The 12,953-nt window shown below is 41.7% G+C and overlaps 1 protein-coding gene across 1 annotated transcript; it reads left to right on the forward strand.

Moving 5' to 3' along the window:
* Positions 1–195: 195 nt before the first annotated feature.
* On the forward strand, positions 196–11,994 carry LOC306961081 (uncharacterized protein; the record flags this gene model as incomplete). Its single annotated transcript, XM_079553692.1, has 4 exons — positions 196–636; positions 6,035–6,199; positions 9,370–9,494; positions 10,083–11,994. 4 exons carry the CDS (start codon positions 196–198, stop codon positions 11,992–11,994), a joined length of 2,643 nt encoding a protein of 880 aa, XP_079409818.1.
* Positions 11,995–12,953: the final 959 nt, after the last annotated feature.

Here is a 12,953-nt window from a genome sequence, read left to right on the forward strand (position 1 = left end):
TCCTTGTTCTGCTGAAAGGGGTATAGAAGATTTATAGCCGAAGTTGAAGGTTGCCGGAGGAGAGAGAAATTGCATTTTTCTTAACCCTTTCCTGCCATTGGGTTTGATTTGAATTGTGTCTTCTTTAAAATACTCACATCTGAACTGGTCTCACCTTTTTCTCGCTGCAGGTAACAAATCTCAAAAGCGTCATCAATGGATTCCAGTTTGTCTGCTCTGTCGTCACTCAAAGACGACAATGTTCCCCTGTACGTACAACCGCATTACAAAGAGGCGTACCGACTGGCCATTTACGCCCTTCTCTGCGGCGGGACAGACGCCTACGAGGAGTTCCTTAGGGCCGAGCAAATCAGCCACTTCCTCTCCGAACAGGAAATAGCTTCAATTCTAGCAAACGCGGTGTTCCCGTTGATCGAGGAGGAGGCAGAGGGCAAAGCAGACGTTTTGCAGGAGGATGGGGTGTCCACCTATTTCCCCACGGAGTCCGACGAGGAGATCCCGGACTTGGACCTGGGTTGGCCCGAGGCCCCGCTGGAGGAGACGGACACGAGTATAAGTGTTTTGTTCAACCCGCCCAGACAGGACACTCCGACGATCAAGGAGGTGGTGCGGAAGCAGATACAAGACGCCGTGCAGGTGAGAGGGGAGGGGTTACAGGTATATGCAAGAGTTTAAAAATCGACTTTTTAGAGTTTTTATAATGTTACTATGTTGTTCTTTCATCAAAGACATACCTGGAGCTGTATTTCGACCCACTCACGCATATCTGAGTAATCTTTGAATCTTCCCGAGTGGCTATTCTTTTTTTTTCTGAAATTGCACACTTAATTGATTGAAAACAGACACTTAAACGAACATACACAGAACGCCACACCGACCATTAATAATTCCTCTTACGCATTGGTTAAAGCAAACGAAGTACAGTCCTCAGATGGAGCTTATTGAGAAGACCATAAATGACTTTCTTATAGGGTCCTGTTGTTGTTGACCATTCAAAGGGTGGAGGTTGTTTTTTTCATCCATTGTCTTAACAGAATCCATTTTGCTGTTGTGAGAGTGTGTATAATCCACCTCCTTTCAAAGGATGAAAAACGGGAAACTGGAAGTTTTGTGGTTGAACCCAAAATGGAAAGTTTTGCAGAAATGTTCAATTTCAACAGTGTGAAAAATAGGCCCAGAATATGACTCCGCCAGTCCTGAAGATCTGGGCAACTCCAAAGAGTGTGAAAGATGGATCCACCATGTTCATTACATCTCCGTGAGAATCAAGTTCTATTTGTGTAGTTGTTGAAGGGTTCGATGACATGCGCGGATTATCTAATGCTGCCTTCATGTGGTCCCGTAATTATATTAAATACCACTTGCCGAGTAGAAAATTGCACATGAACACCAGCTCATGTGGCATTTTCCACTGGGAAACTGGGACATCATTTTCATGCCCGAGTTTCCGAGATGCAAAAACCTTTGACCTTTCAACAAAACAGAGGGCAGTGATAATACAATTTGTATTGACTTTATGAAGACGACATTATGCATTTAATTTTAATAGTGTCTCTTTTTACAGACTTATAGTCTTAAAAAAAGCTAAGCTTTCTAAAAAAAATTCGATCAAAGCAGATACCAAGAAGCAGTAGTTCAGATGTTTGTAGACGACTTTCTGAATAAATTTAATTTATTTGTATAGTGTAATGGTGTTTGTTTTTTTAATAACGTTTTCACTTTGCTATGACACAAAAGCATTTGAACACAATGCCCTCATAACTTCCACTTCACAACTGGAAAGACGCATGAAGGCAGCATTAAACTGAATAAATCTGCTGCCAATTTCTTTTCTGTATACACTGTAGTAACATTATGTAAGTAAGATTCCTAGTCATTCTGAGATATGTCCAAAGGCTATAGCAGTGCGGCGGCGGCAGCAGCTTCCAAAAAGTTCCTCCTATCCTGAGGTCCTACAATTCCAGGAAATGCCACCTCCTCTCATTCTCTTGCGAAGCTTAATCCTTTCTTCGCAAAGTAAGAACACTCACCATAGCTTCACTGTTCACAAAGGTGTTGTACCGGCTCAGATCTGAAGAAGTCCTGACTGCAGAAAACGTGACCTCATATTTACCTTCGTTTGTCTTTACACTGTTGCGGTAATGTTTGTTCAGCCATTGTCCCTTAATGCAACTGGAATCTCACGGAGCCATGTTTGGATACTTCCAGTTTCCTGCCAATCCCTTCCCTTTTGATTTGTCTTTGTCTTTCCTTCTATTTTATCGTTTTTAAAGATCAATTGAGGTAACAAACACACAGCTAATATGCTCTAAATACATATTTGTAGCTCTTAAACTGTTGTGTAGATACCACTGCATAGCTTCAAATGCTGAGGTTAAAGGGATTTTTCATGCAGTCCTTATTTGAAGAGTTTAGTGGTGTTAGGCTAGTGCTAGGCTAGTGCATGTCTATGGTAACTAGTAGCCTGCATTAAAAACCTCTTCAAAATCATCGGGTAGTCCACCAAAAGTTGCCATATCTGATTTGTTGAAAGCTCCTTTGTGTAGTAATGTCGGCCGCAGATAAACAAACTACTATAGATCCGGTAACCTAGCAGATCCGCCGCTGCGTAGCTTACAACCAGGAAGCTGATGCTACTAATATATATGTAAATAAGGTGTTATAAGTGATTTGCCTCAGGTGCACTGTGCTCGGATCAGACTGTTTTTAGTTGCAGGCTACTAGTTACCATGGACATGGACTAGCCGAGCACTGGCCTAGCACCATTAAACTCTTCAAATATAAGGACTGCATGAATAAAAAAATAAAACAATCTCCAGAAATCAACAACACTCTGGATGACTAGGAAATGAGGCCCTATGTCAAAAATCCTGAAATATCCCTTTAAACCTTTAAGGTGTATGTTTTGTCCCTATGGGTAAATTTGTCCTCTGCATTTGGCCCCACCTGAAATGCCACCGGGGTTAAACCTGTCAGGAGAAGGGCTCATCAAAGTGTAACATCCAGGCACCATCTCCATCTGAGTCTTGGTCAGGAGTACCTCACTTTAAGACATTCATGTAAAGGGAAAATCCAAAGATGAGATTGCTTTTTTGAAGGCTCATATTAAATTCATGATCTATGTGACTTGTCAAGAAGCGTACTGAAAGTATGTGGGGCCGAAATATTTGCCATTTAGTGATGGAAACCGTAAACCTGGGGCCATTCATTCCCATGTTCAGCAATATGCAAATACTTCAGCCGGGTGTGAAAAGGTCTGGGCATTGCAGGATTAAACCAGTGCCTTTGCTGAGGTCTCAAAGGTTATGTTCTTAGTTGGCAGCGATTTTGTTCAGTTTAAGTGCAATTCCTTGGTCATGAGAATTTCCTAAACTTTGATTTTAATTGATGTATAATTTGCAAGCCCACACGTCCCGAAGCAAATTACTCTTGTCGACATATCACTGAATGATAGGTAAAGAGCGGGATACAAGCTGAGAAACGCAGCACCTCGGGCCTGGTGGAAAAAAAGAGCTGTCAGTGTATTACCGTTTACTCAGAGGCTTAAAAAGACTTTGCTAAAAGGTTAAACATGTGCAGTCGCAAGTTTCAATCCGCCCAATGATCGGCTCGTGTCTGTTGGGCAGCGGTAATGAAACGGGATACGCCAGAGCAATGGCCAAAATATTAGGTACAGCCATCTTAAGGCTTTTTACTGCTTATTCTTTCACAGCAAATGGTAAGACAGCAGCGAGAGATGAACGCTACATTTAATAGATTGTACCACACGAGGGGCTTCTAAAACTCTGTGAAGACACAAACACACACACATACACAAAGATAATCCATGTATTATATATTTCAGTGGATTATTTTAGGGAACTAAAATGTCATTCTCAAAGTCCTCTAGTTGCTCATTATCTATTTCGGGGTTCCCAAGCGGGGGACCCCCCTACTGTAAAATGTAATTCACAGGTATAATAATTTATGGTGCAAAACATTTCAAATCTGGTTGAATGAGTTACTTTGGCTAAAATATGCTGTTTTAAATCAAAAATGCATCAAATTCAATGTCAGAAATGTAAAAAAAATATTGTCTCAAAATCTATTTGTGACTCCCACTTTAGTGTCCCCCCACTTTGGGAACCAGTGTTCTAAATAACTGGCTGTACCCTGAAGGGGTACATCGAGTGGGAATAACAGACTCGCGAGGCACACAAGGTTGGGAACCACTGTGTTACAAACAGACAAAAACGGAAATGGAAAATTTTGGCAAGTTGTCCAAAACAGCAGTTCTTATCCATGTAGACGCTAGAAATGCTAAGTTCTGTCCCATATTATTGTTTTCAACTGAGACATTGTTCTTTTTTACTTTTTTAAATGTGAGTTTTGGTCACAGACAATGGGAAGCTAATTGAAAAAAACAAACATTATACGTTTTGCCAATCTAGCGTTATTTTATGCACCGTAGTGATCTGTGTTGGGTGTAGCCTCAACTTTGTTCACCCCTGATATAGGACAAAGAGTCTCCTCAGGCCAGGACTGAGCCACACACGAGAATTATTAAAGGATAGGACGGAGGAGCGTGTTGCGTCAGGCAGACGCGCAGCGATTACAGAGGAGTGGTGCTCTCAGGCAAAAGTACATCTGCTGTTTGTTTAGGTTTGGCTTCGAGATAACATCGCTACAGTTGGACCAGATTTACACGAGCAATAAGACTAACATAAGATATGAGGTTACGGTGAATTTAATGGTTCGCTCCTTCCTTTTGATAGAAACTGCATGAAGCAAGAGCTGCCGTAAAGTTAGTGCTGTAGCTCTGAAGCGCCTCTGACCACTGCAGCCGGGGAACACCCTGAGCAATATCTGTATTTATAATAATCTGTATTGTTTATATGGGTGTCAACCTGCAGTGTGTTACAGGCCCAAAAAGAACTTTGCACCGAAATAGCAACAAGGTGGTGCCAGAGCAGCCACGCCACAACTACAAACAGCAACTCGCACAATGCTGTCAGAACGCTGCGGAGTTAAAGTACATTTGGCGCAATCATTTTAATCAAAGACTGAAGATTATTGCCAATGTAGTTTAGTTATTAACCGACAGTAGTAAAACATATGACTACATTAAGGTCAGTGGTAAAAGTCACTGCCTGACAAAAAAAAATGTCATGCCAAAAAGAAAGACTAAACGCTCTAATATAATGTATAATGTGAGCCCGAATCCCGGCATTGTCATCTTGGAATATGCCGCTGCCATCAAGGAAGAAGAAATCCATTGATAGAATAACCTGGTCATTCAGGATGTTCAGATCATCAGCTGATCTCATAGTGTCGCTGAACCTAGACAAGACCAACTCTAGATCAGAACAGTTGGTTAAATCCAGTGCTCTACTGACTAGTTTATAACCACTAGGAGCAGCTTATCATCAGGCAATGTTGGCGAATTGCATTCTTAAGTGCATTCAAAATAGTTCCCAATTTTCTTTTTTACAGCAAAACTGAGAGATGGGGTTTCAAAGTTCTTTTCCAAAAATGCATACATGTGTTTTTGATACCCTGTTTCAAGATCACACTTAAATCAGCAAAACCCAAGGATACACATGAGGGAATAATGCATTTTAATTTAAAATAGGCCTACTATAACAGGGCCAAACTGCAAAATGAGAACCACTGCTTTAAAAAGTAACATCCTCGTTCACCAAAATAACGCTACCTTTAACCTGCACCTGAAGCCTTTATGTAAAATGCAATAAATATCTGCCTACACCAAGCACACTCACATTTACACACTTTATTTTTACTCAAGCACTGTACATTTATTTGAATTACTTATAAACACTTTGTACTTGGGGTTTATTGACAACACAGTGATTTTTTGAGTAAATAGTTTTGCCCACTTCTGCCTTACAAGCTGCTGCCTGGCAACTTACAGGCTAAAATATAAAAAATAGTGCATATAAAGTTGGTCCTGCCAATTTGCCATATCATGCAGACAACTCAATGAATACTGTTTTCATTTTAACCTTTCTTGGGGGGTTTTGTGTGTGTTCTGCAGCTGATAGCGCTGACGATGGACGTGTTCACCGATGTGGACATATTTAAGGAGCTGGTCACGGCGGCGCTGAGGGGCGTCGTGGTTTACCTCCTCCTCGACCAGACGCACTTCGGCAGCTTCCTGCACATGTCCCAGCGGCTCGGGGTCAACCTCAGCGAGATCAAGGTGGGGCTCAGACACAGGGAAAACGCGCCTACACTATATATGTCATAGTGTTCTTGGGCAAGACACTTCACACATCTATCCACTATTGTCAATATACTGTGGCGTGCTACAATTCAACTTTACCTTGTTTAAATGGGCTGAATGTTACTATTTCAAGAATTTATATTCACAGACAGGAGAAATCACAAACTTCACAAAATAACAATATAAATACAATTAAAATTACACAAATATAGCGTAAAGTGGCAAAGTTGTACGTTATTTAAGACTCCCGCTGTACTGCTAGAAGGTCTTGGGCTAAATTTCTGGACTGCAAATGCCTTTTTGTGCGGAGTTTGCATGTTCCCCGGTCAGGTTAGGTTTTCCCCCCCCCCAAACACACACAAAAACATGTACAGTAGGGTCCTCTCTGGGGTCAACAAAGATTCTGCAATCTCAGACGAACTTTCCGGGATAAACAAAGTGGGTCATGATGAACCATTGTTCGTCTGCAGCTTTTGCCTTTCATATCTACCCCCTTTCTTTGAGGGCTGACCATTTAGGAAGTCGTCAGACAAGAATCCAAGGGAATGGAAGCTGTTCTATTTAAGTGAAAATAAAGTACTCTCAAACTTGCGATGTTTCGTGCCAAATACATTTGAACATGATATTCAAACATTGTTCACATTGACCTTTTTTCTTGATCTGAAATCCTGCCAAGTTCCTCCTGCTAAGAGTTTGAGTTCTCCCCAAGGGCCATTGTGCCACTTGGATCCAAAGTTGCTGCAGGTCACGTCTTTCCCTCCATCTGATTTATATAATTCTGTTCCACAGCTTACAAATAATGACAAAAAGATATTTAAAAGAATACAAAGCAAAGTATGGTTTAATGATAATAAAGTTACTATTCATTTAAAACTTTCCCATGTACTTGTATCTTCTTATTACCCACCGGCGCTGTTTGTTTGACATTAAAGGTGCATTATGTAACTTTTTATGCGGAAAGAAAGTTGATATTTGTGTATAATAGACCTTGTAGTGCTCCCACGGCTGTATGAGTGGTCAGCATGACGCCTTTACTTTCCATCACAGTGATCTCTAGGACAGTCCAGGATCAATTGTTTGCTAGGTTTTCGCTGCTGACAGACCCTCTCGTCTGAAAACCTACAAAAACAATTGATCCTGGAGCGTTGTAGAGCCACCGTGATTGAAAGTAAAGGCCCCAAACTGACCAGCCATACAGCCGCTGAGTCACCACAAGTCAAATACACACAAGTATCAACTTTGTTCTGCATGAAAAGTCGCATAATGCACCTTTAAACTACTATTTACATCTATAAGTCATAAAATGCCAACACTGAGCCACTGTCTGTCAAACAAGGATTGATTTGGGTGATGCTTCATTCATATTTTCTTGGTGGCGTGATCTTTTCTTCTTCTGTTGGCACAAGCCTTCACTGGATTAACATTTCTCCACTCCTCCGCCACATATGTGCATTCCACTCATGTGCCACTAGACAAGCACAACTCACTCACGACGCGACTGGACTTTCTGGTTTAACTACATTGAGGCGACAAGAAACAACAGACTTTAAACGTGACAAAATATTGCGCTAAAGCAAGGCACATGTCTCGACCTGCAAAGGCTTTCTCCCAAAGATACAACTGATTTGTATTGTCTAGATGGAGAAAAACTAAACAAGTGCATGGTGCTGTACAGTGGCCTCATGCAGACACTTAGAAGTTTAATTCCTTTTGCCGTTGTGTCCATTTTGTAAGGCCAACTGTGAAACAATTTTCATCACCATGGCCTGACCAAGAGCAAAATGTTTATGGGTTGTGTGTAATTTGCTGGTTTGACGTCTGTCTGTATTTGTTCTGTGTGGATTAGTTCAGAGACAAAAGAAAGATAATTGTGTCAGTGTTCTTGTAATGTTTGCTTGGGAATAAAGAGAGACATTCAAATGATTGGCCTAATACACTGGAATAAATATTATCTTATCTTGGACAAAATCTACTTAAAAGTGATTGAATAAGTAGGCTATTGCTAATGGAATAACTTTTTTTGTCTCATTTAAGGGTTTTTGTCTTATTTTAAAGCAGTACTAAGTAACACATGCCCCTAGAGGCAATAAGCGCCACTCCAGGTGTCGTAGCATGTTGCGTTTTTTTACTCATTGATTGTCCGTGAGAGTAAATACTACGCTGACAGAAAAGGCAAAGGGAGAGAAGGATATTGTACATCCAATTACGCAAGAGATTATTTTTTTCACTCAGACTTGGCTGTAAATACTGTTTAAGTGGCGCTAGCCCACAGTTAGCTTTGCCCGTTAGCCTGTTAGCTTCTTTTTGTGATTCCATTAGTGTGTATTGGTGGCTCCAACCCGATGGCAGTCAAGTTGCAATTGCGGTTTTCTGGCCAGAGACACCGGGGGAGATGAAAGCCCCCCAATCATCCCATTAACACTTGTATTACCCCAGAGGGACTACGAAAAGGATTTATTAAGGTAAACAATACCTACTTCTTTAAGCATACAAATCCTCTTATTTTAGGTGAATTAATGCTTGTTCCATTGGCATTCGTATTTCAAGCACAAATTGTGTTATTTCAAGCACATTTCAAGCCATTTATTTAAGATCAAATAGATTTTTTTTCCCCAATGTAAATTTAACAAAACAAAACAAACAAAAAAGCCCATCAGAAATCTCATTTTGTCTCAAGTTTGGCATTTTTCTAAAAATTCCTGAAGTTTACAGCAGCATTAATTTTAACCTTTGAAATGTGTGTCTTCTATAAACAATTTGTGCCACAACTATTCAACACAACTGCCAGTCCAAGTTGTGGTTTCTCTATTGCTTATATGACGTTTTCTAGTGTCTGCCAAAATAGCAACCCATAGACAAAGAAACTTGTCCTTATTGTAATCCATCCAGTGTAGCATTCGAGCTTTTCAGTTTGATGTGTTCAGGGAAAACTGGAGAATCAGCTTGTTATGCATGTTTTAGGATGATGAGAGTGAACTAAGCATCGGGTTTTACCAGACACACAAAGAGGCCACACACGTTCAAGGAACATTAGTTTATCAAACAGTTACAGTATGATAAATACCGATGCAGTGGGTGCCAAAAGTATCCTGAAGTCTGAATAAATAGTAGTATTGGAGCTTTAAAGTATGTTTTGTGTTTCGCAGACAATCCGGGTGCGGACGGTGCAGGGGTTGCAGTATCAGTGTCAGTCCTCCATGAAGTTACACGGTGCTTTGGAGCAGAAGTTCATCCTCATCGACTGCAGGACTGTGCTCTACGGGTCTTACAGGTCAGTACAAACAACCTGCATTCATACAAAAAATGTTGTAATTTCTAAAATACTTTCACTTCACCAACAGACACAACTGAATATTCATTTATTGGACTTTGCCGTTTAAACCGGCAGCGAGCAAAAGTCAGCAAGTAATGGGGCCTGGGCTCCGATCTTGGTGAAGGAGAGGAGAGTCTGCGGAAGGCGGTTGTCCTGCTGCTGTGGTTAAAATTAGGTGGAGTGCTGTGACACATAGCTGAAACATTGGATAGTAGAGAGAGAAAGTCCATTTATATGAAAGGTGTGACGAGTTGTGAGGCGTAAACAGCAGGCTTCCTTTAGCTAGTTAGTTTCTTCTGTATTTTTGATATAAAATAATATTGTGCTAAGTTTCAACAACCTCTCAAGCAATGTGCTGTATCAAAAATAAAATTCATTCTTTAAATTAGTTTATTCTTGTGCAAGAAAGAAAAAGCAGTTGAGCGAATCTAGATTTCTTTTACTTTTCTTCATTACATCACTTTTTACATTCAAGTTATCGCATATTGAGTCATGTTTTTGTCATAATGTGAGTGAAGTGTAATGATTTTTGTTCCTCTTTTGCAGCTACACCTGGACTTACGAGAAGCTGAACTTGAGCATGGTGCTGGTCATCACTGGTCAACTTGTCTCTTCCTACGACGAGGAGTTCAGGCGCCTCTACGCCCGCTCCACCGTCCCGCCGCTCCTGTCCCGTGAAAAACTACAACCTACCCTCTTCCGGCACAGCCCCTCCTCGAGTCAGCTCTCCCTGCACCAGCTCCACATGAAAAACAAAGCTATGAACGGCATTAGGGACGATCGCTTCAACAATAACAACATGCTGACAAGAGGCGTGAGCATGCAGGACAGGCTGCATCACTTTCCAGACATGGGAAATCTCGTAAGGGGGCACAGCTACGGGGGAGAGCTTCAAAAGTTAAACTCAATGGCCCGATTGAGAATGGGGACTAAAGACTTCGGGCAAGAAAGATATGGAAGCACGCTGAGACCTGAGTTACAAAATAGGTCGCAACAACAGCACTTACGGCACCAAAGTCGCTACGGCACAGACCATAATCTAATCCCATTCAATTCAGAGACATCCCTCAACAAGTGGAAAATGGATACTTACATGAACGGGCCGGTGGATCCTACATCCTGTGAGGCTTTGTCACCGGTCGCCTCACCTTATAGCAGCTACACCGGGCTAAACGAACTGCACTCCCAGAATATGCATTTACGATCGAAGGACATCAGGCAAAGGATGGAAGAAACGAGGCTAAAGAGGTTGAGTTTGCAAGAGTACACAAACTTGCAGCAAAGCCAGGAGTCGCTACGGACTATGTATCTCACTCAAGAACGGCAGATGAATAGGCATCCGTCAAGGGGCATGGAGTTGAGGCAAAGCGCAGCAGATTTGGAAGCCTTTGCACGCCAAAGTGACCTCAGAAATCAAGGGGAGCAAGGTCTGACGGATGGGAAAAGATCGATGTCGCATAACGATTTCAAAACCATGGGGGATAGGAAGATGCTGACGTACGATTGGCATGAGTCCGTTTCTAAGTCGGCGACTGATCTGGATTTGAAGGCAAACGATGCGGTGGGAAAGTTGGGGCTGGGATCGAAGCACCAGAGACACATGGAGTCATTGACAGATATCCCGGAAGAGAAGGAAGCATGTAATCGAGTCAATAGTTCGGATTTGGTACCGCAAAAAGAGGAACCGACGAGAAAAGAAGATAAAGTTGTGACTTTTGAGGAGCAGAAAGAATTGGTCAAAGATCAGCAGGAATCCACAAACAAAGTGGCGGACAGTCCTGGTGATGCAAAGGAAAGCAAGAAATCAACACAGAATGAGGTTGCAAATGGGCCTAAGAAAAAGGTTTCACAACAATCGGAACCAACAAAACCGAAAGAAGTCGAGAAGCAACCAGAAGCGTCAACTCTGTCACGGAAAAATTCGGTCAGGACAAAAGTACCAACGACTTCTACGGCAGATGAGAAGAAACCAGGAAAGAAAGATTCACTGCAAAGAAAGTCGTCTTTGAGATTACAAAAACTGTCCGGATCCAACCAGTCGCTGAGGACAGAAAGTTCAGGGTCCACTATCGGAAAGCAAGAGCAAGTGTCGAAAAAGTCTCTAAAATCGCCCACGGAAGATAAAGTGAAATCCCCCTTGACCCGTTTTTCCCCCCAGCGCTTAAGCAAAAGGAAGACAGACGGCGACAAAGGCCCCAAGAGTGCACCAAACGATGAAGCTGCGACGTCCTTTGAGGCCAGAAAGGAGAAGGCCTACAGTCGATATGAATACTTGCTCGGGAAGGAGGACAAAAGCTCGAGAGGGGTCTACAGCGCAGACACTGAGAGAAGCGGGACTTTGAACAGAAATAGTGATGGTAGTTCTCAAATGTACGCACAAACTCAAAACGCAGGCGAGAATAAGATCGGGCGGTTTATGCAAAAAGTTGGCAATCTCATCGGGAACAAAAGCAAGTGAAATGGGAACGCTAAAGAGTGGTTTTCATTCATAATATCCCAAATGCTGTCTTTGTCTTGTTAGGTCATGTTTTTTCTCTGTAAGATTGTCTTGGTTTTGACTTGATGTGAGTTCTGTTTTAGATCTGGTTAGTCCTTTTTGTCATCCCGCGTCCCTCTTGGCCCTCCCTCATTAAGATAGGATTGCTCACTTGACCGCTTTTCTTAATTGCTGTGGAGACAGTAATGATTTTTTTCATAATTCCAACATCTTAGAAACAGATGTTTGGGTGCATGGTGACACAGTGGTCAGCGCTTGCGCTTCACAGCCAGACGGTCCTTGGTTCGATCCCAGACTGGGCCTTTCTGTGTGAAGTTTGCATGTTCTGTGTAGTTTTCCTCCGAGCACTAAAACCATGTACAACAACTAGGCCAGGTTGAGTGAGAGTGTGTTTGAGGATGGAAATTAGCCCATGGCTATAATCCGGCAAGGGATGTTTACACGCAGTCCCATGTGTGTTCACAAAAAAAATCAGTGCAATCAGAATCAGAATAACTTTATTGATTCCTGAGCAAAAAATATACCCCTTGGAAATAAAATCTGAGAACAGAAGGAAACACAAAGAAAAACACCTCTCACAGGTATCAATGTACGCAATATTTACAGTAGATGTATAGACTACAAATAGTTAGGACCATTTACCAAGCAGTGTTTCACCTAAAAGGCAAACCCTCTTCATTTGTTGTGGAACCTGCTTAAATACACAAGTTGATTTCAGATGATTTTGAAAAGTTGTGGTTGTTTTTGTATGAAAATTCACCATTTATGCACATCTTTATATTAGAACAGTTTCAATCTACTGGTAACTAGCACCGTTTTCAGTGGACTATCTGTTGTCAATGAGTAAACATTGCTTTCAGGTTGGGTAGGTTTGAACTAAGTAAATATATATGTATGTATAATGTGTAAAAATAGATTGA

The sequence above is a fragment of the Gobius niger genome, assembly GCF_951799975.1.
Source record: "Gobius niger genome assembly, chromosome: 3".
In the NCBI taxonomy this organism is placed as follows: Eukaryota; Metazoa; Chordata; class Actinopteri; order Gobiiformes; family Gobiidae; genus Gobius; species Gobius niger.